The sequence below is a fragment of the Tinamus guttatus genome, unplaced genomic scaffold (assembly GCF_059628265.1).
Source record: "Tinamus guttatus ecotype Peru unplaced genomic scaffold, ASM5962826v1 Tinamus_guttatus_pri_ptg000244l, whole genome shotgun sequence".
NCBI lineage: Eukaryota > Metazoa > Chordata > Aves > Tinamiformes > Tinamidae > Tinamus > Tinamus guttatus.
In genome coordinates this window covers 1,382,785-1,409,662 of record NW_028288778.1, presented here as the reverse complement: position 1 = coordinate 1,409,662, position 26,878 = coordinate 1,382,785, and the positions used below count along the sequence as shown (strand labels likewise).

The following is a 26,878-nucleotide window of genomic DNA, read 5'->3' as shown; positions in this document are numbered from 1 at the left end:
GTCTTGGCACAGAGATGTTAATAGTTTAATATTTGCATTACGCGGAGAGCGCCAGCCCCTGCGACGTGGCTTTGTGTCGCGGGCGACCAGGTGACAGTCACCTGCCGAGCACGGGGCTGCCGCCACCCACCTGCTGTGCAGGAAACACGGCAGGAGCTCTGGGAACAGCAATATAACCCCAGCACCGCAGCCCGTGCCACGCACGCGGCTCGGCGCGCGCTCCCTCCTACCCTTAGGTGCCACCGCTGGCACACGTTGTGGGTGCCCGTTTGCTTAATAATTCCTAGCAGAATACACCAGCGAAATGTGCTTAAATGGAGGGAAAAAGCTAGTGCAAGTGCAAAGGGAAGACCTGGGTTTGTGCAGTCGTGGGAGGACGGGGGCTCCTGCACCATGGTGGCTCCGTCCTGATGGGGACGTCCCAGCCCTGTCCCCCTGCCTGGCTGTGCCACCCGCTGATCCCGATGGCTCCTTTCCCTTGTGAGAAGGGCCAGGCAGTTACCTGCTCCCTGGGAGGCTGCTGAGCCTTTGTGCACGGTGGTTACGGGCTAGGAGAGCCCTGGCACAGCCGCAGCGCGGAGCAGGGACAGAGGGAGGCAGCGAGGGCAGGACAAGGAGCTCGGTGGCACGATGGTGCTCACACAGCCCTTCCCCTGCCCTGGTTTCATGCGTGCAGCCAGTGTGGGTACATGCAGCAGCGCACCCCGTCCTCGCCCGGGCATTTCTGCTCGTTCTGGTGCCACAAAACCCCCCCGAGGGTCAGGTAACGCCTTGCTCGTTGCTCCGCAGGAAACGAGGAGCTCGCGGCCGCCCGGCCGGCGCAGCAAACGCCTGCCGTCTGCTGCCGATATGTGACTTTCGGGGCAGGGAGCTCTCTGGGCACACAGGACGCGGCGCTGCACATCTGTGCCGCTCCGGGGACGACGGCGACGCTCCAAGGGCCGTGGCAGGGCCACCCTCTGTGTGCGCACAGCGCGGTGGCGAGGCCACCTTAACAGCAAGGAGCGCGGGAGGCCGGGGCAGAGCGGCCGAGCACCCACTGAGGGGCTCGAAACGGCCTCTCCCCTTCCCCTCTCCCCTTCCCCTCTCCCCTTCCCCTCTCCCCTTCCCCTCTCCCCTTCCCCTCTCCCCTTCCCCTCTCCCCTTCCCCTCTCCCCTTCCCCTCTCCCCTTCCCCTCTCCGCTCGCGTTGGGCTGAGGTGCTGCTCCCCCTCGGCACAACAGCAGACATTCCCCGAGCGGCGCGTGCCCAGCTGACACCATCACCCTCGTTAAATGCCGGGGCCGTGTTTGGCTTCCCTTTGTGTTTTCACCCTTTGGATGTGTTTGCGCATCCTGCTGGGGTGAGACGCAAACAGGAACCTGGGCGCATCGCAGGGATCCTGCCCGTGGCCCTGGCAGGGACATCAGGGAGCTGGCAGGGAGCGTTCCAGCTTTGCCACCCGGGAACCGCGCGGCCAGGACCGCTGCAATGTGCAGAGCTGCCTTCTGGCCCTCCCCGAGCACCAGTAACCGACTTAGGTGCAAGTTTTCTTGGCGCTGGTCCTGCTCCTGCGCGCTCCATGTGGCCCTGCCATCCCCGCAGCTCCGGCGCGCTCGCTCCGCCGCGTCCCGCGGGCAGGTTTCCTGGCTGCTTCCCACCCCGTCGCCTCTCCGCGCCGCCGCTTTTGGGCTGCGAGGAGGTTCCGGAGCCGCCAGCGCCCTGCCTTCCCCCTCATCCCGTGTCCTGCCGGGCTCCGCTTCCCTTTCCCCCCAGCCTTGTGCAGGGGGGTGAAGCAGCCCGGTCCCTGGAGCAGCCGCTCGTGCCGTTCCCGCCGGGAATGCCGCGGGCGCCGGGACAGGGCCGTGCCTGGCGGCCTGGTCGGGAGGTGGCGCTCCCCCTCCGAGCTCCGCGTGCCGGGCCCTGCTCCGGCGCATTCCCTGCGGGAGCAGCCGCCACGGAGAGCGGCCCTTTGCCTGCCTGGTTTGCACTGCCCAAACCTTTCCCCAGCCTCCAGCATCCACCTGGTGAGCCGGTCCAACCGTGTGTCAAGCTCAGGTTTAACAAAGCGGAGTTTAACCAAACGGTGTTTCTGCAGGGGCGCACGGCAGCCGTCTCCCTTCCCCACAGCCCCCGCTGCTCCTCCTTTGGGTGTTTTTTCCCCAACTTTTTGGCAGCCCGGCTCGGGCGCACCCAGGAAAGGGTTACTGCTCCGGCGCGGCGCGTTGGCTCCGCTTTGTTCGGCGCGATGCATATTTCATAGCTCAGCCTCCCAGCTGGCAGAGGCCTGGAAACCCTGCGAGCTGCCGCGCATTGTCTCTCCCCTTCTTTCTTTATCCGTTTGCTTGTTGTTAGGGTTTGGGAGGGTGTGGGTTTTGTTGGATTTTGTATTTCTCTTTCCCAAATTGTGCGTGCTCACAATCGCCACCCCCTGCCCCTCAACAGAGAGGTCTGTCCGTAGATAACCGCTTCCACGGCCGTATCCAACGCTGCTCCAGTGCTGGGAAGTCCGTCCTAGAAGAGCAGCAGGAATGAGCCCTGCAATGCCTTGGGAGAGCAGGTAAAAGGGCCTGCATGTGTCCGTCTGTCCACAACTCCAGGTCTGTCCCAATACCTCTCACCCACTCCCTCCACTTTTGTGGCCAATTCCCAAGCTATTCTTCTGGATTCTCAGGGCAGGAGGCTCAGAAATCCGTTTCCACACATTTGGCAACTTTTTTTCCTTCTTAGCACAAAACTCGGTCATCACTGGCTCCTCTCTGCAACATACCTAAGCCATGCATCAGAAATAGAGCATTAAAATGCTCAAATATATTTTTAAGTGGTGATGGGGCTGCAGATCCCAGCACTGCTCCAACCAGGGCTCTTAGCAGCGTTCCGTGCTGAGCGCGGCGCGGGACGCATGGGTGGCAGGAGGACGCTGAGCACAGGCCTTCCCCCCATCCCTTCTAAAGGTTGCAGTTATCTCCTTGTTTATCCATATGCAAGCTGTCGTCCTGGACCGGAGCGGCTCGCCGTGCCCGCTGCGTCTCGGCCATCTGCCAGCCCCTGCATGCGGAGGAGCGGAGGGAGCTGCACCTTGGGAAGGCCTCAGCTCCCCGCAGTTGGGCACCGGGAATGGCCCCGGCACGTTCATCCGAGCCGGCTGCATCCCGGGGCTGGGACTCCCTCGCAGGCCCCGGTTTGCACAGGTATCCCCAGCAGCACCAGGCGAAAATTAAAAATACATTGGGCTTGTTGCATGGCTCAAGACGAAGTCCATCACTAGCCCAGGAGGAATATTCCCAAACGAGGTGTTTTCCCATCCAAAAAGCTGGCCGCTGCGTGATGCTTTCTAGCTGCTCTGGACAGTGTTTCGGACACAGGCTGTTACTGCAAAGCATGAATCTCACTGCAAGCGTTGAGGATAACCCTGCTCCTTCGTGGAGCCCTGGCCTCCCAGGCACGCACCGCTCCGAGGTGGTGGCAGCACGGGTGGTTTCTGCAGAGGGCAGTAGATATTTTGCTCCAAGATCTGGGGGTTTCGGTGATGGGTGGCTGGAAGGAGGTTCCTCCCAGGAGCCTTGGAGCTTGGATGCAAAGCCTGTCTGGTGAGGAGGCAACTTCGTGCGGCTCTAAAGAGGAAGCCTCCTCCTGTGGGAGGTAGTTAAAGGACATGGGCATCTTCCAGGGCTCCTTTGCCCTGGAAGGAGCGTAGAGACGGTCTCCAGGAGCTGCTCTGCCCCAGAGCAATGGGACGCGGTTGCAGGAACTCGCACCAGGCCCCGCTGGTAGTTTTGGAAGGGCGCGGATGTTCCTGACCATGTGGGCTCCGCTGGTGCTTGTAACCGAAACAGTTTCCTAGCCCAAGCTTGAAAGCTGCTAGAATCTGCAGCCCCATCACCACTTAAAAATATATTTGAGCATTTTAATGCTCTATTTGTGATGCATGGCTTAGGTATGTTGCAGAGAGGAGCCTGTGATGACCGAGTTTTGTGCTAAGAAGGAAAAAAAAAAAAGTTGCCAAATGTGTGGAAACGGATTTCTGAGCCTCCTGCCCTGAGAATCCAGAAGAATAGCTTGGGAATTGGCCACAAAAGTGGAGGGAGTGGGTGAGAGGTATTGGGACAGACCTGGAGTTGTGGACAGACGGACACATCTGGGCCCTTTTACCTGCTCCCCCAAGGCATTGCAGGGCTCATTCCTGCTGCTCTTCCAGGATGGACTTCCCAGCACTGGGAAGTGCATTGATTTGTGCATCTCTTGCAGCCACAGGAGCTTCGTGCAGTGCCAGGGCGCTTGGGAGGAGCGAGGTGGCCTCTCCAGTGTTGTGAGCGGGCACGGTGCTGGGAAAAGGCAAGGTCTGTGCAAGGGGGGCGGGATGCAAACCGGTTCCCTGGACCCGGCATCGGCAGCGCTCGGCCGTGCGGGGCCGGGATGCTAACGAGAAGCCAAGGAGCACCTCGTCTTGACGCTCGCTTGGGCCTTGGGAGGGAAACTCGAGCTGGAAGCCACTGGGAAGGGCACAGGACGGAGCTGAGGACACCACGTGGCTCCCATGGGCTGCCCCAGCCCTGGCTCCTCTGCCCACGTCCTGAGCGCGCGCGTCCCGGGCAGGCGGCGGCTGGAATGTGCTGTTGAAGGCTGCCTGGATCAGATCTGCTGCTTTTCTTTTATCTGGAACATCAGTCCTCAGGTTATCTGGCACAAGCCATTTTTGGTAAACACATGTTGCATTTTTTCCTGTTTTCCATTTGCCTCTGTCTTTACTTCTTCTTCCAAAAACTTCTTCCAAAGCCTCCTCAGTGTTGGCTACTCTAGTTGTTATGTATATTCCAGCTATGAATTATTCCACCACGTCTCTCTCATCTCCTGAGTATCCTGTTCTGTGTCCAAGTAACTCAAGTTTCTCCATTTTGTTGCCCAGGCTTCTTTCTTTCCTTACTGTATAAACACTTTAGTTGTGTCTTACTGACTACATCCCTTTCTGTAGGCCACTTAGTCAATAATTGTGTGCGTTCTCCTTGGTATTTGTATCTTCTTTTACTTGCTGTGTGTCCTCTGGTGGTTTCTGTGGACGTAGCCGTATGGTTCTTCCTCCTGGTAGTAAAAGCAGAGGCAGAGATGACGTTAGCATCGTGTCCCCTTGTTTCTCAGCTGAAAGCCTGTCTTATCAGCAGAAGCAGCCTTGATCCCAGAAGACTATTTCCTTGTGCATTCCAATGGGGCCCATCTGTCAAGACGAAGCCCTTCCATGAGTGCTTCCTCTGGGGTAGCCACCTGAAGCTTTAGTCACAGCACTCTCAAGCTCTGCTTTCATTGCTTTATTATTATTTTGTGCTTTTGTTCCCTTTGTAGGGACAGGAAAACTTCACCCTGGGCTTCCAGTGCCTTGGGTATCTCTGCTTGGCTGCAGCCTTGGTTCTCCCAGCGTGGGGGCAAGCAGTGGATTCCTCCCTGCTCCCATCGGAGCCGCTTTGGCTCTGTAGCCCCGTTTGGTGTCTTTGCTCGTGCCAGCAGAGCCAGACCCGCCTGGGCGCTTGGCAAGGTCCCGGTCTGCTGTTGGGAAGCACGGGATGAAAGCGGCTCCCTGCCCATGCCGGCACTGGCGTTGGCTTCTACTCGGATGTTGAACCTCACGCATGGATCCTCCCAACACGGGTTGTTCCTGCGCACACTCAGGTCGCCCTCCTGCCTTCCCACGATGAACCCCTTGGCCCCACATGGTGCTGAGGAGCCCTGGGCACCGCGGGGAGCCGGGAGAGCCGGAGGAACCGAAGCGTCCGCGGGTCACGCCGGGCCTCGACGTGCGCTCACTCGCTTTTAAGTGAGGCTCATGAAGAGCAAACCCAAGGTGGGCGCTGATGGAATCCGTGCCTGGTGCCGTGCATGCCCCGAGCTCCGCGTCGGAGCGGGCGCGCGCGTCGGGAGCCGCGCTAATGAACGGAGCGCAGGGAGCGGGGAGATGTGCTGACATCTCGCCTCGTTTATTATCTTCTGAAGCCTGCAAACAAGAGAGATGAGAACAGCAGAGCGGAGAGCTGTTGGCATTTCTGGAAGAGTGTTACGCTTCTAATTTATGGTGTTAATATAGATCAAGAAGTTCCGAGTCCGTGGAATAACTGCAGGGAGGACTGACCTTTTCCAAACTTGGGTTGTTTTCTGTGGTTCTTTTGGGATCATCTGGAGTTAATCAGTCTGGTAACTTTTGAAAATCAGTTTTGCCTAAAAATATATATATATTCACTTTTGTTTTCAGTGGAACAGCATTTGCTCTGAGGGTTGGCTGTTTTTGAAAGTAAGTTTCAGTGTTCCAGCTCCATCATGCACCAGCCTCGCTTTTAAATTTATAACCTTCCAAAATGAAAAGTAAATTGATTGTGTTATTCCCAGCCCTTTTATAAAAGTTAACATTGCAAAAACAGATGTGAAATGTGGCCTTGTAGATTACAGTCTAGGCTTGGGAGTTTTTTGTTTTGTTTTTCTTTTTCTTGCTTTCTCTGTGCTATGTCCCTGAGGAGCAGAAATCTGCCTTTTTCCAGCAGGAGGAAAATTGTTCTGTGTCTAAATTGCCTCCTGCTTGCCTTCTGCAGGATGCTGCAGGACACAGAGCTCATAGGAAAGATAATGCTTTTGCAAAAACATGCAACTTAGCAGGGAATTTTTAATTATGAATGTGCATGAGAGATCAGATTGCCTGGGAATTCAGTAACGCACCAGCAAGCCTCACACCTCTAGGACATCCGTTCAAACATGACCCAGAGAGACGGTGATTAAAAGGTGCTGTCGAGCAGACGATGAGTCTGCAGCCTCCGCTGAGGAGGAAGGGGAATGTGTCCTGCGCTGCGGCCAGAGCCTGGGTTCTGCCTGATCCAGTCCTGGAAAAGCAGAGCCTGAGCAGACCTAGAGCTCCCATGATCTTCCTGAGAGCAGAAACTTCCATGAAAACCGAGAATTCCGCGTATGCGAGGAAGGGGTGTTGTGAGGGGCAAGGACCCGGCTGCAAGTGCTGTAGGTGGACGAGCTTTGGCAGATCCCGGGGTAAGCGTGGGCAGGGAGCCGCACTCCTACCCACTCCCATTGACTTGGCTGAACGGGGTAAATGACAGGGAAAACGCATTTTACATAAAATGCAGGCTCAAAAAGCCGAGTTCCACGGACAAACCTCATTCACAGGTTGCCAGGACTGAGCTGAGCGGGCAGAAGCAGCCACTGCGACGGAAGCAGCCACCAAGCTTTGGTGGTGACGGTCCCCTAAAGCTCCTCAGACCCAGCACCGCCTCTCCCTGCTGCAGCACGTGGCTAGTGGCCCCTGTGCCTGCTGGCACGTGCCAAGGCCGCTCCACGGGCGCATCCCGGGGCTCTGCGCAGGGCACGAGCGGGACAGAGCGCTCCCCAGGTCTGCTACGTTATTTCCCATGCTCTGGTAGTTAAGACAAGATATTGCTCTGTGAAAACGGCTAAAAGAGCCCTGGTGCCTCTGTAAACCTGATAAGTACAAACTGCTGTTTTCTATTAGGTGCTTAAAAGGCCAGATTGCTTAATTATTTTGATCACAGTAGTCACTTATTTGCAAGGTGGGGAAAAGTGCCAAGCATTTTAAGCTGAGCAATGCAGTACTGCCTGTGGCAGAGGAGTCAGAATTGCAGAGGCCTTTTCTTTGCCTCCCACACGTAGAGAAGATCTTCCTTTCCTTGGTGCATGGGTGAAGACACACGGCCTTTGGAAGCTGCCCAGGTTTGAGCTCCGGGTCCGGGCGGTCGGAGAGGCGGCGCTGGGAGCGTGCAGGACATGGACCTTCCAGCACCTCCGGCATGGGAGCGCTGCAGGAGGCCGTGCGTGCCCGGAGCTGTTCCAGCGGCAGGGATCATGCAGGCAAATCGGGCTGCCGTGGAATCTGTGCACGGCCAGCCCAAGGATGGAAGTGTGAGTAGGGAAAAGTAATAGGAGAATCATGTAAGAGAGCAGGACGGCTCGATGCGGTGTAGGCTCCTTCATCCATGTTAACAGCTTAGAACATTCTTGGTTTAATGCATAAGGCAGCAGCTCTTTGGAGATGGATTAAAAATATCTCCTGTGCTTCCTGCGTGCCATATGTTGGCTCCTTCTCATTGCCCAGCTCTACTTCCAGGGCTGCAGGAGTCTCCGTTCCCTGCCCAGCAAGCCCTGCTCTCCTGCGAACGCGCCGCCTTCCCTCCGCCTGCGCGAGGGTCCCTCGGCAGCATCCTCCTATGAGGACATAGTGTGACCTGCAGCCTCTGAACTTTGGTGTTCACTCAGCAGAGAGGTTTAGATTTGCTGGGGGAGCTCTGATAGATGTCTCTTCTGCTCCCCTGATTCGTATTCTTAGGGTCCTGCTTTTGATTCCAACCAAAAGGGCTTTTTTTTGTTCCCTAAAAGCATGTCTGTCTTTCTCCCAGCAATATCGATCCACCAGCAAGTTATTACCTCTCCTGACAAACCTTGCCTTTCAGCTTTCACTGCTTGTCTTCCACATGTTTCTGCTTAGGAATATCCAGCGTTTCTTCTGCTTCCCTGTGCAAGACGCACTGCTGTAAGTCTACCTTCATAAAAGCTCCTAATTCCATTAAAGTCCATTATAAACTCCTCTCCTGCCGTTCCCAAGGGAGGGAGGGATAGCATATATCAGAGACCGCAAGAAAACAAATGGCCACTTTGAACAAATCGCAGGGCTCCTTGCCAAACAGGGATTCCCAGCTATTTACCAACCACCACTGCTTCCTGCTAATAAAGAGGTAAAGTGGAAGCAGTGAAAATATGCATTTTATAATCACCCCGGCTTATTCTTTCGAAGGGTTTATTACAACCTTTTATTTTTGTGTGTGGAAAATGTAATCTTATCTAGTGTGCCAGCCAGCCCAGCTCAGCTTGCTGAATCTATTTTACAGCAGAAAGTCGTCGAACAGCGGCCTCGCAGGGCACCCTGCAGCCCCGTGGTAAAGTTGCTAGAAGGCGGTTAAAGCAGCTGAGACAAGCATTAAAAAATATGGCACGGGAAGAATAGGATATCTGTGCAATTAGCAACCTGATTCTTTCAGCAGCTGCTCGTAACATAGATCGAGTGTGTCAACAAGGGTGCCTCTGAGATTTGGTGGAGGGAGGAAACAAACAAGCTGGCCACGCTGCTGCCGCGAGTTCCCGCTTTGGAAGTGTGTTGCCAGCGTGCTCGCGTGGAGTAGATGCAGGATTTTAGCAGGGATCAGATGCAAGAGGTTGTAGCAGACAAATGCCTCGAACTCTGGATTTTAATTTATGCTGTTTTCAAGCAACACAAGCTGCTGGCACCGGGGCGGTTTGCATCCTGCTCGCTGCGCCGGGGAGCACTGCCAGTGACATTCGGAGTTCAGCAAGCAAAATCCTATTAAGATAACGTCACGGCCTTTCTGTTTTACTGTTTGCAAGCCAGCCATAACATCATTAAATTACACAACAGGGAGGTGCCTGCTGCCAAGGAGCTCTGCTCTAGATAAGATGTGGGTTGAGCCTCTGCCAAAATGTGAGTTGATATGACAAGAAATTTGGAGCTTGTTCAAGGTTTGATTCACACGAGGAACAGCAGCGGGCAGGTAAACAGCGCGCGGGCTCGTTCCCCGCGGCCGCTCGGCCTCTGCCCGCAGAAACCTGCAGTAACCCCGTTCCCATCCGTTCTTGCTTTCAGGATCAAGCAGAAGACAAAATCTGGCAGGATCCGTAGCGAATGTGAGGCAGCTGTTAGCAGGTCCTCAACCACCTCCCCCTTTCCCAGCCTTTTTTTCCTGGAGCCGGAGGCAGCCTGGCAGCTAAAGGGACTGACTTTGGGCACTCGCATGGGCAGCTGGAATGCCTGCAAGGTGGGGAGAGTCCGGCCAGGCTGTTATCTCTAGCTGAGTGGATGGGGTCTGGGCTGGTCTTGTTGGGAGGCCAGTGGTGCCGTTGCTGCTCCCCAGGAGCAGGTTTTAAGAGCTGTGTCACCTAATGGTGGTCACACAGTCCCTGAATTGCTCAGGAGTTGCTTGTTTGGGATGTCTTGGCCAAGCCAGTAGGAAAACGAGAGAGAAGAAATAGCCACGCTGTCCTGCTTGGGGATTTTGTGGTCTTCAGGCTCTCTCTTTGAGATCCTTTGGGGAAAACTCATCCAATATCATCTGTATTTTACCATAGTTCAGCTAGTTGAGGGTGACAGAGCCCTGGCACAGGCTGCCCAGAGAGGCTGTGGAGGCTCCTTCTCTGGAGATCTTCCAAACCCACCTCGATGCCACCCTGTGCTCCGTGCTCTGGATGTCCCTGCTGGAGCAGGGGTTGGACTAGGTGATCCTTAGAGGTCCCTTCCAACCTCAACCATTCTGTGACTCTGTAATTCCAGTCATCAGCATTAATGACTTTTTTATCCAGGCAGCGATAAGGCCTTGCAAGGACCCTTGAGGTCCTGTCCAGCTTGTGATACGCGGAGGCATTAATGGAATAGCGGCTCCGTGAAGGTGTAGGGGCTGTGTATACAGAGAGCACTGTGTCATTACAGCCTCCAAGATGGGACATCAAGAAGAAATGACTTAAAACAAAAACTGTGCTTTTAAAAGCAGCTTTGTAAGCATTTAATGTTAGAAAAGCTTTGCTTCTATCAAAGGCTCTAAAGAGACACAAAGCCTGATTTTCTCTGTGATTGTGCCTGATGTTCCAGGACCGCTATTACCGTTTTCCCTTGTGGCTGCATTTCTGGCATTACTCACTTCCAAGGTCCCAGCCGGATCTTGCCTGCGTTGCAGCAGCTCGAGTGCGAAGCAGCTTGGAGATCCTCCTGTGTGGGTGCAGCAGAGTGTACCAGCAAGCCTTGCAGGGACTGCTAGCACGACACTGGGGTTCCCCATCTCTGCAAAGCAAAAACCTGGTCACACGAGCAAGTGCTGCAGTTGTGACTCTAGTAACTCATCTCTTACCCCGCTCGCATCCTTGTAATTACGGTGTGATGCATGTGCGGGAGCAGTGAGATCCCCACACCATGTCAGGCAGGTCTGTAACCTTCCTGCGATTCTTGAGCTTCAGTAACAGCAGGATATTCATTTGGCTGCTGTCGAAAACTTGCCCGTGCAGGTTTGCAGAACACTGAGTTGTCACTATATCCATTGCCTTCTAGCGAGGCCCGAGAGCAAATCAGATGGTGTTTCCTGCCACCTCCTCAGGAAAAAAAAAAATGTGTTAGATTGACAGTTTGGGAAAGAGAAGTTTTCTTTCTATCAACACGGCAGACAGCAGTATGTCACAGTCACAGCAATGTGCTGCTTTCATCTGCCTTCTCTCACCTCGCAACAGGCTTCCTCCCAGACCTGCACAGCCCAGCTGGGAAGAGCAGGAGGACCCACTCCAGCACTGTGGAAATTGCAAACAGGCTGCAGCTTGCAGGGCGAGTGGTGCTTGTGCTGGGCACAGCAGAAGGGGATCCAGGCCCCCAGCGGCCGTGGAACAGCAGGAACTTTTGGTCCCGAGAAACCCTGGTACTTCTGTGTTTGCGTGAGAACGAGGGAGATCAAAAGTATATCAGCTGGTTAAGCAGTTCCCTAAGAAGCCTGGGGTTTGGCTTCTCTTTCTTGTTGTTTTATTGTGCAACAGCAGCTCAGCCTGGGGCAGCCGGTGGTGCAGGGTGTCTCTGCTCTGGGGTTGCCTGGGCTGTGCCGAGTTGCAGCTCCCTGGCAGTGTCAAGTGGTGCAGCTGGTGGCCAGTGTCCCCGCGCGGTTGCTGTTTCCAAGGCTGAGCCATCTGCCAGCCCTCTAAGCTTGCTGCTCTCCCTGCGAGATCCACAGGCCTGGAATGCAGCGGCACTCCGGGACAGGGCATGTCATTGCTCGAGATGTGCAGGTCTTTGAGGATCCAGCCTCTGCAGTGAGCTTTCCTTGATCCCCTAAGAGCCTCCGCGGTGGGAATTGCCCCCCAGCCGTGGGAGGAGGCAGAGGGGCTCCCTGCGCCGACGGATGCCCTGAGCGGATGGGCTGCACGTCGCAACGCTCGGCGCCTGCTGACGCCTTCCCCGCAGCGCCGCATCCCTGGGAGCGAGGATGGGGAATCTCTGGGGCTGCTCTGGGAAAGGGTTTCCCAAAGGATTTCCTGGGCACAGGCTGGAGAGCGGCAGAGGCTGCTCGGGAGGCAGCAGTGGTGCCTGCAGCAGCCCTTGCTGCGCCTGCCTGCAGTGGTGCCTGCGTCACCGCTGGCCAGGGAGCAGGCAGAGGGGCCAGTGCCTCTTCCAGGAATATTCCCCAACCAGCTGTCTGCCTATGAGATCTTTCCCCTCCGTTACAAGGAGCCGGGAGGTGTGAAACGCTCTGGATCGCGGCTGCGTTCCGGGATGGCAGCTCCCGTGCGCAGATAACCCAGACACGGATTTTCAGCGCTTCTGAGCATTGCAGACACACACGTGGGCTCTTGTCCACCTAAGGAAAGAGGTCCCATAGGTGGGCAGGCAGCGGGAGCTTCTGGAAGGCGACGGGACGTGCAGCTTGTGCCTTGCTGATCCCAGCCGCGCCGCTGACGCGTGGGGACGAGCGGGGCCGCGTGCTGCCCTTCGCAGGTGCAGTGACTCTCTGTCTCTTCCAGGTGACACCGGGCCTGGAAGGCCAAGAAGGGGAGCTTCTCGTTAAGGGGCCCTCGGTGTTCCGCGAATACTGGAACAGACCCAAGGAGACGAAAGACGCTTTCACACCCGACGGCTGGTTCAAAACAGGTACCGTAAGGGCTGCCCTGCAGCATCGGCGAGAGGGTGGCCTGGGAGCGAGGAAGGAGAGGGGTCAGCATGGGGGTCTCTGCTCGTTCTGTCCCCATGGTTATGGGGTGCTGGCTCGGGTTGGAGCTCAGTGCTGTGGCTGACCGTGCAGGCCGGGGTGCTTTCACGAAACCGGGTGCTGCTTCAGGGAGGCTCTTTGCTTGTCTCCTCCAAGGAGCAGAGTGCACTTGGAGCTGACTCCTCCTAAACACAACGTGCCTTCTGGGGCTCGAACTCTGCAACATCAGCTCCTGGAAAGCAGTTGTCACTCGGCATCACTTGGACGGGGGCCACGTCAGTAGGAAACCTCTGCTAAGCTCCCTAGCTCTGCGTCTGAGCTGCTTGCCCTGCCTCATCGGCAGCGTCCTGTTCGCGTGATGGTTCCGTCCCCGTTGTCATCGCGGCCAGCGGGCTGAGCATCCCAAACACAGGATTTTTGTGGGGAACGCCCCGTGTAAGGGCAACATCGTAGGCACAGTGGTGGGCTCTGAAGTCTGGGCCACTGGGATCACTTGGGAGTATCTCAAGGAGCTTTTATGTTGCAGGCAGAAAACGTTAGTTCATTGAAAGATGAACTTTCTGGGGAAGAATCACAACTGGTGTCTTCAGTTCAGGAGAGGTTTGGGAAGAAGGCTTTGAAATTGCCAGAATGTCGCTTGTCGATGTTTTTTCAAGTGAAAACGGACTCTTCCACGTAAAGCTTTTTCTTTTAAAATTAAAGCTCATTTTGTTTTTAAACGATACATGTTAAAATCCAGAGAAAACTTTTCTTTTTTTCTGGGTTCTCATAGAGTGAAAATTTTCAAGATTTGCCTTTTTTGATTAAAGGCAAGAAATGTTGAAATATCAAGCGTTCTAGGGATGAGAAAACCTCCTGCATTTGGTTCTCTTGCCCCAGCTTCCACCAGAAGATGCAGTAGCATGAACACCTATTGCAGCTGAGTCCTGTGTCTCAGTAGATTTATGTCAAATGTTTGCACACAGGAGAAAACAAGCCCTGTTTTAATCCAGCCCTGATACGATGAACACAACCAAAACTGTCCTGACCCGAAACCGCTGTGGTTGGGATGCTGAATCCTCACAGCAGAGCTCTTAAGGCCAATCTTGGCAATAATGCGGGATAGCAAATCCAGGGGGATCCTGCACTGAAGACTTATCCCATGTGACATCTTGGTGACAGTCCATGATGTGCTTCAAATGAGGGTGCAGGGGCAGAGCTGGCCGCCCCGCTCGGAGCTCCCCGTCCCCCAGGAGCTTCTGCAGTGCAGATTAAATAATAAAACAGCCCCTGTTCCCCCACCAGGGCAGCAGTGCCGCGAGGCAGCTTCGGGCCCGGCCGTTGGAGCAGGGGTCGGTATCTCGGGGTGTCCCCCTTCCTGTGGGCCCTGCCGCCGGCACCGGGCGCGCGGATAGCGGGATAAGCGCCCGCGCGGAGCCGGGTGCCCGTTCCGAGCCCGACCGCCCCTTAATCTTGCGGCTGCAGCAGGGTGGGATTTCTCATTTGTGCCTAACCTGGACGCATAAGCAGCTCTGACTTTTCCATTTCCCTCTCTATTATGTGGCAGCAGTGCCGTCAAGTCGGGAGCACTGGGCTGGATTTCTGATGCCGCCTTTTGTAATCACCTTATTGACAATTTACAAAGAAGACACGATTTATTATTATGTTTTTTCAGAATCGGGTGCAGGGCTGCCCTGCCAGGGGTGCCAGCGGTCCTGCTCCTGCGCTGATGCCACGGATTGGGACCCGAGCATCAGCAGACAGAGCTGCATGCAGGGCAATCAACTCTAGAAATTTTTTAGTCAACACTCCTGATGAATATTTCAGATGCAAAGGAATAGCATGCATTAATTATTGCAAAGAGATGTCTTTAGGAGAAAATGATTTTGAAATTCAGTTTAATTTCATTGTAATGCGCTGCAAACAGGAAGGGAGTATGTGTGTTTAATTGGCTCTCGGGGGTAAGGCCTGGAAGATGGCATGCCTTTGTCACAGGCCATTAGTGATACAGACTGCATAATGAGAGAGTACAATCAGCTCACAGCTGCCGGCTCCTACGGGGAGAGAATGATATTAAATAGAAATCAGTATAAATTAAACTTAACCCTTTCGCTGGCTGAGTGAAGCCTTCGAGCCAGGAATGGGGGGGAGCAGAGGCAGCCACGTGGGGTTAGAGACAGGTCGGAGGATGCCTGGAAGACATTCCCAGCAGTAATCCACCGTCGTGGATTCCTCTTTGATATCCTTTGTAGCTAAGGAGGACGACAGGCTTTTAATTTTCATCCCCGTTCCATTCCCCCACTCGCTGCCTTCCTTTCTTCCTTTTCTTATTTCTCCTGACTGCTTTCTCCATCTTTTGCAGATGCCAGGTAGACAAGGCTGTTTTTTCCAGGACTCGTGTAGGCAGTTGTGCAGTGAGACCTGCCTCCCCTTGCTCACCCCGCACTCGGGGCTGCCTTTGGAAACGGATGGGGCTTTCAGTGCAAGAGCTCAAATCTGCGAGTGATGGAAGAAGCTGCTGGGCACAAGCAGGGAGTTTGCACCTCGTCCTGGCTCGCTCTTGACCCCTTTGCAGGGTGACTTAACCCAAGCTAAGCAGAGGTGGAACCTCCCAACTGCCAGGGATACTTGCAAATGTTAGGGCAGCGTTTTAAAGGTGAGGCTGCACGTGGTGCTCTTGAAACCAAGGTGACGGTGTTTCTGCAAGCAGTGGCAGCGTCCCTCTTGCTCTCAGAAGGGATAACCGTGGTGTGGGTCACCCACGGGGACAGGGACACTTGCCTGAAGTGGGTACTGTGTGATTGGCAGCTGTGGCCAGGTCCTCTCGTGTGCTTCAAGGACACAGGGAAGTGTGCGCTCAGCTGGAGCAGGAATGAGATCTGGAGAGAGCGAGCTTGGAGACGGTGTGAATAACTCCTCAGCTGTAATTTAGCACTCTGCTGATTGTTAATGACAATCCTAAAAACCAGCAGGTCAGCAAATGAAGAATAATTACTGCAAGGGAAAGCGCAAAGTGTTGCTCTTACTGCACCTCGTGGTGAATCTGTCCCCAGAAAGGCTTTTTTGCTGAGCGAAGGCAGACGTATCCAGTGGTTGGGACCTGCTGTATTGCTAACCACCAAGTGCTGTGACTTCTCTGCATGCCAAGTGCCAAACGCAGAATCGGGAGGGTTTTTGGGAATTGAGATGCAGTTACTAAGCGCAGGCTCTGTGCATTGCTCCAGTCTCACATGGTGGAGCAGGCAAGTCTCCCTGCCCGGGGAAAATCTCATGGGAATAGAAACCTCCCCATGACTCATTTCTTAATCAGGGAGAGCAAAGTTACATAGATATATATAAATATATATACATATATATATATGAGAGAGGGCCTGGGGGACAGGTATTGCTGACGATAATCAGTGTGCAGCTCTGCCTGGTATCTACCTGCAGAATTCGTGCACACATGCTTCACTGGAGTTCATTTTCTCCTTTGATTCTCTTTTTAAGTTCAAGTTAGCCTAGAAGCTCCCTAAAATGCATGTTGCAGAAGATCGCTTGGTTCTGACTCTCCAGTCCATCAAATCTCTCCTTCCCAAAGACTTACAGAGAAATGCTGTGAATAGGCTGCCAGGTTTTGGTCCCCAGCTGCCCTTTGAAAGGCGGGTGTTACTGCAGAGCTGTGAGAGCTCCCGGGTTTTCCGAGAGAGCCGGAGGACATTCGGGACCGCGACTTCTCGGTATCCGGCCACCCTCCCTGCAGGGGATGCTGTGCGTTAGGAAGGGTCACAGCTCCGGAGTGTCACCTCCCTTCCATACGTGCCGTCAAAGCAAGTGACAGCATCATGCTCCGAACCGCACGCTGCCCGCCGAAGGGCTGCATCAGGTCACCTTCTGGGCTCCTTTCTGCAGTTCAAGGCTTAGAAGGGACCTTGCAGCTTGAAGGTGGGTTTCTGGCTGCAGGTCTTCCCCCCACCGCCACCTCAAATAACTTCTCTAAGTTGTTTTTTGTTCCTGGCTGCAATTGCTATAGATAGAGCTATTGTATATTTATCTAGAAAGTATAGGGCCCCTCAAGAAAAAAGGTAGAATGAGGTCCTTTATGGCAGCAGTCATTTTCCTTTCTGACTGACAGCTCTGTTATTAAAATCCCCCTTTCTGCCATGGAGCTGTCTTCCCAGGAAAACAACATCACGCTGAGCATTGGGAATGGCCGTTCCCGGCCACGATAGAAGGGAAAAATAACGGTGCAGACTCTGCCCACCAGCACTGGATCACTGGTGCAGCAACCTGCTCTGTTACTGATATGGTCTAGGGTGGAAAAGGAGCTTCGTGCTCCTTTCCTCCTCCTCTGGACTCTGGTGGGAAATGTCATATGTGTATTTACAAGAACCCTGTGCAGACATCCCTTTACAAATATGCCTACTTTGTGCCTACAGGTGGAGGAGGAACAAGTTTGTAGATGTTATAGGAAAAAAGCAGATGGAGAGCATGATGCTGCTGTGCCTTGGTGATGAATTCGAGCGCTTGGCTCTTCTGAGAAGTATCTGAGCTCTCGGTGTTGTGTAGGTGATTTGCTGGTGCTCATTTCCTCAGATTTGCCCTGTTGTCTGCCTATCTCCCTTCATCTCTCATTTCCATTTGAGTAAATTTGATTATTTTTATTGCATTGACCCTGTTGACAGAGCTGCTTAGATCAAAGTGCCCCCCAGCCGTTTCCAGACTGCTGGATATCCACCTGCTGTCACACATCCAAGCCCGGGGGAATGAGGCAAACCCCAAGGAGGCTGCAGAGGGAGAGAAAACTCAGAGCAGGCTCAGGCGGGAGCTGGAGGAAAGCAGCAGGCAAATACCCGTTCCCAGCAGCGCGGCCGTCCTCATCCCCGATCTTGGAGCGTCTCTCCCGGCTTTCCGGCGCTCGCGTTGCTCAGGCTCCGGCAGTGTCAGGTCGTGTTATCTTGGCGCAGGAGGCAGCAATCTGCAGGCAGGCAGACGCCTTCGTAGTCACGAGCAAGGGGACACAGGATCTGGAATTGCAAACGCGCTGCGGTGCCCGAGCGTTGTCACTTTGCCGGGTGTTTTTCCCGCTGCGCAGGGTGCTTTCTCCATAGGAATCCGCCAGCCTGGTGGTCTGTGCTGAGACAAGTGATACGATCAGGGCCTTCTCCCCGGGGGAAGGCCAGCTTCCATTCACATTTGCCCATACATCCAGAAAATTAGAATCTGGTGTATTCGGGGAGATTTATTTTCAATTACAGGTTAAGGCTGAGACATGAAATAGCACTGGGTTTGAAAGCAGTGCATAAATCCCGCAACAAATCCATGTATCTCAGCTCCATATAATAAGATCTTATTGATTGCTATATTGTATCTGTCAGAATAAAACTCTCTTAATGCATGCATCAGGATGGAGAAGATAGAAAGCTTGTTGGTAGTAGAATCTGATTCAAGGATCAATGCACTTTGATTAATATGTCGTTAAGAAAGTAAGAGTTACTTAACTTGTTTGATGCACATTTCAAAATGATGAGTCATGTCTTTTAAGTTTCTTTTTTAAGCTGCATTTAAAATACAACCTTGTAGCTGTTTTTCACATTGGTAACTCCTATTTTACCACAGAATTCTTGCTAGATCCCTTTATGCGGGTCACAAAACTACCAGACTCTTATCAACCACTTTTCCTGGGATCCCCTCGCTCAGCTCAGGCTGTTCCACTGTGACCTATGGATTTGCTCATTAAGGAAAAGGCTTGGCTTGGCTGGGAATGTCATGCATAGTGCTGCAGTTCAGAGTTTGCTCCTGATAGACCTGTCTAGCTCGCACTTGCCCTTGCTGCAGATGCAAATCTCCATCAAGTGAAAAGCCAAGTGACTCAGGCTGGTTCAGGACCCCTTGTCTCTGTGTCCTCTTCAGACTGAGCCCTTCTCTGGCAGCAGGAAACAACCCTGCTCGTAGCCTGAGTGGTTCTGGCTTGAGGTCCTGCCAGGGATTAAGCCCACTATTGCCCCAAGGGTTCTAGGACTTTGGGACATGATTCTCATAACAGTTGATTGTCTGCGAGTCAGTTCGGGTTGTTATTGGGAGAGAAGGGAACAGGCTGGGCCTCCCAGAGGCGCCTTGGCCCCTTCTCCCTGGAGATTCCAGTGCCACGACTGCTGATGAACAAGGCAAAGCTGCTGGCACGACAGGTTTTCAAACCAAATGGATCTAGTGGTTGTGGAAACATCCTGAGCAGTTCAGCCTTGATCAGACTCAATCAGTTCTTCCTCTGCCGTGTCACCGAGGAGAAGGAGCAGTGACACAGCAGTGAGCAGCTCATACCTGCTCCCATCACTGTGAATTCCTCTTGGCACTTGCCCATCTCCAGAGACAAGCAGGTGTTTCCCTGCCGGGGGAATTGCTTACATTTGTGGGTGTAACACTGGCACCTGAAACAGAAAATGCTTTTGCCTGATCAAGGCAGATTATAAATAGAAATGCATCTAATTAGCATCCTAATCTGCAGGTTTTCTGTTTGTTTGCTGTGCCTCTGCTAGTCATAAATTCAGTTAATGCAAATTCTATTTTTAAAAATTATTCCTTAATTATAATGTGTTGCAGACAGTGCGGCTGAGCCGCGCGGGGAGCGCCGGGGAAGGAGCTTCCTTTCCGATCCAAGCTCCCGGGTCCGGCACGAGGCAGCGAGGTGCTGCGCGAGGCTCCGGCTCCGCTTCCCCGTTAAGCGATCGATCATTTGAGCAGAAAAGCAGTGAGATAAGCTCGTTTGTTAGTACCTTATAGCTTGGGCCCGATGAAAGGTCCCCAAAAATATCCTAGCCATCCTAAACGCATCCCTATGTGCTGCTTTAGGAGGAATATTGCCCTTAGTCTTCATGGGCAGGAACAGAGGCTACAGGCACCTACCAGGGAGCCTCAAGCCTTGCTCTGCAGCCAGACTAGCAGTAATGTGGGCTCAAGCATCCACCTCAGTTAAAAGGTGTTTCTATAAGTAAAAGTGCAAAGTAGCATGACGTATAGCACATTAGCCTTGTATAACGATGCCTTTATAACCCCAAAGTGTTTTCTGCACAAACATGCTAGTCCAGCACAGTGCAGGGAGAATTCACACCTTCTGCTTCCTGCCTCGGTGTTTGTTCTTCCTACGTGAGCGCCAAGGATGTGATATTGTCAGATTTACCTCATGGTTGGAAGTCTTAGGGTCATTAAAATATAATGAAATAAACCCTTCTATTTCCTTGATTGCTTGCGAGAGTGATATTTTCAGCAGTTCAGAGAGTGACTTTGGTGTTCTTGTAGCTGTAAATGAGAGCAGCTTTTGGCACCAAATATGTTTATTATTCTACAAGCTCTTCTCTGCTCGTATCAAACGCTGGGTGCCAGCAGTTTTCCTGGAGCCTCCGGTACTTTGAGCCCGATTCTGGGCAGTGTGGAGCCGTTGTGCCCATGTTAGAGGGATGTTGGCACCGGTCCCTCCCTGCATGGCTAAAATGCAGGCTCTGCCCTCGGCGTGTGCTCGTCCCCATCACGGTGCCCTTGGCAGGGGTTTTCCAGCACCCTGAGCACAAGGGCTGGTGGAAAACTAAAAACCCCATCGGGAAGGGTTAGTATCCAACATCTGAGTGAAATACCGGGGCGGTCTGACCGAGGATGGGCCGCGCTCCCGGCCTAGGTGGCCAAACACCCATTTGCTCCAGCCCGGCTGGAACTGACCCCAGAGATGTTCCTGGGATCGTGGTTTGGAGAGGCTGGTGGCTGTGGAGCCTTCAGGGACACACGGGCGGTGACAGGAGCCTGCAAAGGGCCCAGCAGAAGCGTTTGCTGCAGCGAGGGCGGCTTTTCCATGGCGTTGTCCCGGAGCACGGCCGCTTTCCTGGCGGGTTGTGCCGGATTTGCCGCTCGGCAGCAGTGGCCGAGGGAGGGCTGAGCGTCCTGGGCTCGGCAGGTCCCTCTTCCCACCCCGTGCTCGCTCCGGGCTCCCGGCTTTCCCTGGAGTCATCCCTGCGGCTTTCGCTCGAGACGCCCGAGGACGAATTTACTCCCCGCTAATGGGATTTTGCTGGAAGCGCGAGTTGAGGCTCCTGTGTATTTGAGCAAACAGTTTAAGGCAGAAATCTTTCCCCATACCCCACCCTGCATCTCTCAGTCAACATCCCTGTTCCGTTATCTCCGCAGTATTTAATAGCTGCTCTCGCAAGGGACGCTCAGGTCGCTGCTCTCGCAAGGGCAGCGCTCTCTACTCACTGCAATCCATCCCTCGGCTCTTCTGCAGAGGGCAGGAGCCCCAGCACAGGCTTTTTGTCCACTTCTTGTTATTGCAATTATTATTTTTAGCCCTTTGTGCATCGCTGTGCTCTTCAAAGCCATGCTCGGCCGGGCTGCCCCACCTTGGAACGTTACTTATTTATTAGTCTTTGAATTTTCTTTCTCATCTTGTTGTCTGCGGGGATTTCTTTAAATATTTAAATGATAATGTGAAGGAAAAAAAAATGTTTTTCGTTTTTACTTACCCATTTTCATTTCTGGCTTGTCCTCAGGGCAAACCCATCTGTGGTAATTCTGGCTGCAGACAGCCGGGGGGTTCCCTCCACTCATCCTGCTCGTGTCCTGCCTGTCCCCCGGCAGGTCCTGCTGGTGACAGGGACCTTGCAGGGTCCTGCTGGACCAGGCAGAGCGGGCGGTTTTGCCCTGAGAGTCCCGGCATGGAAGCTGGAGCGGATCCGACTCCGTTAGTGCTAACGGGAGCGAGGGCTGCCCCGAGCCACAAATCTCCTTGGCAATTTTATTATGTAAATAAATGGTGCTTGCACACGCACCTGCTGCTGCTGCTGCTCGTGGTGCTGTTCGTGGCAAGATGCATAAACAAGCAGCGATTCCCTTCTAATAGATTTATTTCCTTTCTTGTGAGCCATTAAATTACCTCCGGATTTCACGCGGGTGCAAAGCTGCTCGGTGCCCACTGAGCAACCTGGCTCCTGTTGCAGTTTGGGGAGGGCACCGCAGCAGCCGATGTCATCCTCGGCATGTCGGTCCCTTGGGATGTCCCTGGCCGGACCTGGCTGCAGCGGGGACGGGAGCTCTGCATGGAGCGAGACGGAGGTGCCGGCACCGTCTCCCTGCACCACCCTGGAGGCTCTGCAAAATCCAAGGAAATGGGAGCCCTGGGGAGCAGAGACGGCTTCCTCCGGAATAATCGGTGTGTGAGTGCTGTGCATGGGGGCTTAAAGACGTCCCAAACTCTGTGTCTCCCCGCTGGCACCTTTGATGCTCTGTTGCTGTGGCGGGAGCGGGCGGCTCGGCGAGCCGGGCCCAGCCGCGTGTGCCGGTTCCAAGGGCCCCGGCAGGGTCTTGGATGGGCTCTCGGGGCCAGCGCGATGCCCACAGGCTGCCCCGGGGCTGGGGCTTCCCTCCCGGAGCAGCAGCAGGAGCAAGGGGCAACGGTGAAGCCGAGGAATGGAGTAAAACCCAGGGAAGTGCCAAAGCCGAACCCCAACCTCCCCATTTCCTAGGGTCCTCCATCTACACCGTCCCCACTGTCACCGGGATGAGCTGAGGGAGAGGGACACATACTGCAGCACAACAGGCCTCTCCAAGGGGGCAAAAATCCTGGATTTCAGCAGTGCTAATTACTGTTAATTAACTGCAATTTGTGCCGTAACCTCCGGAGCAGCCTCTTCGTAGCCAAGGTGGCTGACAGCGGTGACAAACGTTGCTCGCCGCGTGCCATAAATCACGGCAGCGTCGCCTCTGTCATTTAGGCTGTCATTTAGCATTTCATTACATAGCCACGCGCCCATACATCATCCCCGCCGGGGCCGGCAGCCCCTCCGGAGCAGCCTGCATGGATCAATCCCGGCCCGACCGGGATCCACCGCATCCCGCGAGCCCCTGGCTGCGGATGGAGCGGCCTTCGGGAACGGATCCGCTCGTCCTGCCCGGCCCTCCTTGGCCACGGACGCGGCGCTTTGCTCCTGCTTTCTGCTCGGGTTGCCCCGTCCATGGGGAAGAGCCGCGGTTCATCCCGGCGGCGCCGCGTGCTCGGTGCCCTCGCTCTCCCGGCGCTCCGTAAATAAATTCCCCTAGTCCATCCCAGCACACTGTATCAATCTTGGTTAATAGACTGGAAAGCTTATTGCGTGGCGGCGGGTCGCGCGGAGTGTCGGGGTGATGGATTGCGCCTTCCTGGAGTCGAGCATCGTTGATGTATAATGAAATATTTATGATTTATTCCAGCTAATAAACTGGAGTGAAGGCTGTGATGTATGTGAGCAGATGGGGGATCTATCGATGCGGTTTCCATCGCATGGGGGAGGGAGGCGGTTGTGTCCGTAGCCGGCGAGCGCGGAGCCCAGCGAGTCCCTCCATCCCAAAGTCGGGCACGTGGCTCCAGAGGGGACGCCAAGCTGCTTCCCAGGATGTTCTTTAACGCTCGCCTCCTCGTCCTGCGTCTGTGGAGAGTCTCCTTCCAAACTTTCCTCAAGTGCAGGGAGCCGGTGGCAGTGGGAAGCAGCAGGGAATCCTGCCGCAGCTTCCTCCAGGAGGAGGAGGAGGAAGGCGGCTCCGCGGGGCCCAGCATCACGCTTACCGAGGGGATCATTTCCATGGATCCGTGCGATCCGGGAGACGTCGGCTGTGCGGGAAGGAGCGGGGGAGTTTGAAGGGAGGCGACGCGCGTGTCCGCGCGGTGCAGGATGAGCAGGGACGCGTCGCTTCGGGATGCGCGTTGGCATTGAGGTTGCGAGCTCCAGGGCTGATCCTTCCTGGAAAACAGCCCATCCCGGTGCCCGCTGCTGCGTGCGCTGCTCCGGAGCGGGAGCAGCGGCGCCGTCCTCGGGAAGCCGCGGGGAGCAGGGGGCACTCGGAGGAGTTAATCCCCGGCTCGGAGGCGGATGCGCAACCTTCTGCCCGCTGCTCCGTGCCGGGAAGCGGAGCGAGGCCGTTCCCCCCGCATCCCGTCCTGCCAGCTGTTCCCTTTTCTGCCTAATTAGGCTCTGCTTTGGAGCGCTTTGGGATCCGCGGCTGAAAGGCACCGGAGAAGGGCAAAGAGTGGCGATTCCCACTGCCTCGCGGAGCTTCCCGGGGCTCCAACGGGCCCATCCGGGGAGCGCAGCCCTTCCCCAGGCCCAGGGATGCGGGAGGGAGAGCGCCCGGCTCGGAAGGAGGGTGGCTCCGGGGATTCCTCCGGGAGTTTGGGGGAAAAAGGCTCCCCGAAGGGCCGGGCTGGAGCCCCGCGGTGCCGCCAGGCCGGCGCTGGGGCTCTCGTGATGCCGCCCGGCAGCTGCGTGCGGGGACGGAGCTGCCACTGTTGTGCCCGGAGCAGCCGGAGCCGCGGAGCCAGCGGGATCCTTTCCCACGGGGATCACAGCCCCCTTCCCACGCCAGCCCCTCGGAGACGGGCTCTGCCCCGCAGCCCGCCCGCCTCGAGGGCTCCAAGGCACGCGTTAGAGCAGCGCAGCCCGGCCCATGGGGCCACCAACCACCCTCCCACCCTGTGCGCAGGGACAATCCCACCCCAGAGCTTCACTTTTAACACAAAAGTAGTAGGAAAAGGTCTTTTCCGCAGCACCTGGAGGCCGCTCGCTCCAGCCCCATCTCTTCCCTCCTTGCTCAGGCTGTGCCACTTGCACCAGCCTGCTGCAGGCTCTCTCTCTCTCTATATATGTGTGTGTATGTATATATGAGGATATATATGTGTGTATATATATATATATATACACACACACGTAGCGTTGCCTGCAGCTCCGCACGCCCCCAGCTCGAGCGGTGCCGGAGCCTCCCGAGCACGTGGCTCAGCGGAGCCGCGAACGTTTCGCACACCAGATGCCCACGGAGCGTCTTGAACCGCATCCAAAGGTAGCGGTGACGGCTGCTGCCAGGGAAACAGCCATCCCGGGGCCATGCGAGCATCAGCTGTGCCCGCGCGGCATGGGGACAACACCAGGACAACACCGGGACAACACAGGGACAACACAGGGACAACACAGCTGCGAGCAGGGGCTGAGCCCCGCGGAGGGACCCGTGTGCGGAGCCCTGGGGCAGGAGGGGCAGCCCTTGCCCTGCGCCTCGGTGCAGTTTTGGGTTTGGGGACGGTGCTTTTCGGGGAGCGTGCGGGGCAGAGTCACCAAGGGCAGCGTCCCCGTGCAGGACGTCCCCGCGGCGCCGTGCGCTGCTCACAAGCCGCCTGGACGCGCTCGGCGGGTAGCAGGTGGCGGGGGAAAAGGCTAATGCGGCCGTCCTGGGCGCACGGCGGTGCCCCGAGCCGCGGCGGGTGACACGCGCGGCCGGCTCCGTCCCGGCGCCGCGGGAGGTGACAGCGACGCCGGCGCGTGGCAGGAGGGCAGAGGCGGGAAGGAAGAGCCGAGGGGGGACGAGCAGGCGCGTCCCGGCCGCTCGTGGTGGTCACAGCGGTGCCGGGAGCCCCGGACGAGCTCGCATGGGGACACTCGTGCCGGTGCCAGGCGCTCGACTCCAGATGTGCCCGCCCGGCATGGCGCCCTTGGGGACGGCTGCGTGACAGCGCGGGCAGCCCCGGCGCGGGGTGACACCTCAGATGGGGTGACACCCGTCCCATGGGCATGCGACTGCGCGCGCTCCGGCAAGGAGCGACCGGGGGGTGGCTGTGGGCAGCACATACATGTGCATGCAAGTAGGCACATGCACACACGCAAGTATGCACATGCACACATGCAAGTAGGCACATGCGCATGCATGCACACACATATGCACGTAGACACATGCAAGTATGCACATACATATGCATGCACATGCAAGTAGCACATGCACGCCCATATGGCTGCATATGCACACATGCAAGTAGGCACATGCGCACATGCATATGCATGCACACACACATGCATGTGCATACTCATATGAATGCATATGCAAGCATGCACACGCACACTCATATGACTGCATATGCACACATGCAAGTAGGCACATGCACACACACGCACATATACACATATGCATGCACATGCACACTCATATGACGGCATATGCACACATATGCATACACACACGTGAATGCATATGCACACATGCAAGCATGCACAGTCATATGAATGCATATGCACATGCAAGCATGCACACACACAGGCACACTCATCAGATTGCATATGCACACATGCAAGTAGGCACATACGCACACTCATCTGAATGCATATGCACACGTGCAAGCATGCACATGCATGCACAGAGCCATTGCACACGCAGCTCTGCCGGGAAGGGGCTGGGAAGCGCCGGCACGGCCGCTGATGGAGCCCGCTGTGCTTTCAGGGGACACGGCAGCCTACAGAGACGGCGTCTACTGGATCAGGGGCCGCACGTCGGTCGACATCATCAAGAACGGCGGCTTCAAAGTCAGCGCCCTGGAAGTGGAGCGGCAGCTGCTCGCGCACCCGCACATCACAGGTGGGGGCTGCCGACGTCGCCCGTGTCCCCGCGGGGACCACGCAGGGTGCCCTGGCTCTGTGGGACCACGCACGGTGCCCTGGCTCTGTGCATGCCCATGCACAGCCCCACATCGCGCTTCCCGCGTCGTGTCCCTCTGTGCCAGCGCCGCAGCGGTGCCATCACGTCCCCCGCTGTGCCCAGCGGCTGCTGCTCAGGCCGTGGGCCCTGCTCTCCTGCAGATGTGGCCGTGATCGGGCCCCCGGACGTGGTGTGGGGGCAGCGGGTGAGCGCCGTGGTGCAGCTGCGCGAGGGGGAGATGCTGTCGGTGAAGGAGCTCAAGGCCTGGGCCAGGTAGGAGCCCGCGGGCGCGCAGCATCCACAGGGGAGCACCCGGGAAAAGGAGGGGTGAAGGTGCCGGGGGGAACAGCCAGGGCTGCCAGACATGGGGAAGACCTGCTGGGTTTATTGGTAATATTTCCTTAGCAAAAAAATAATAATAATAATAGTAGATTCTTCCTTTTCCTGGCAGCTCCCTCCTTCAGGCAGGGGATATTTTTGGCAAGGCTGGCGCTATTTCGTGAGCAGTAGGAGCTCTCATTTCATCAGGGGCCGTGCAGGCAGCCAATTAAAGATTTCCCCCAGATTTGCAAAAAAATCGCGGTTGGGGGGAGCGGTTTAGGCAATGCAGGGGAGCTGCCGCCGCGCTGATCCAACGGCCCCTTGGTGAGGGAAAAGACACAGCCAGAGAGCCCCAGCGCCCGCTGCGGCCCTCAGGGCAATGCCAGGCCTTGCTGTCCCTCCTGCTG

The 26,878-nt window shown here is 55.7% G+C and overlaps 1 protein-coding gene across 2 annotated transcripts in view; it reads left to right on the top strand.

Annotated features, from left to right (window-relative positions):
- ACSF3 (acyl-CoA synthetase family member 3) overlaps positions 1-26,878 on the top strand; it is a 48,362-nt gene that overhangs the window by 20,535 nt on the left and 949 nt on the right. Inside the window, exons 6-8 of one of the 2 annotated variants that reach the window (XM_010227823.2) lie at positions 12,541-12,667; positions 25,956-26,090; positions 26,312-26,423. In XM_010227823.2, the coding sequence (XP_010226125.2) occupies positions 12,541-12,667; positions 25,956-26,090; positions 26,312-26,423 (374 nt within the window). Of the gene's footprint in view, positions 1-12,540; positions 12,668-25,955; positions 26,091-26,311; positions 26,424-26,878 lie in introns of those variants that run through there. The other variant, XM_088526234.1, reaches the window with a different exon arrangement.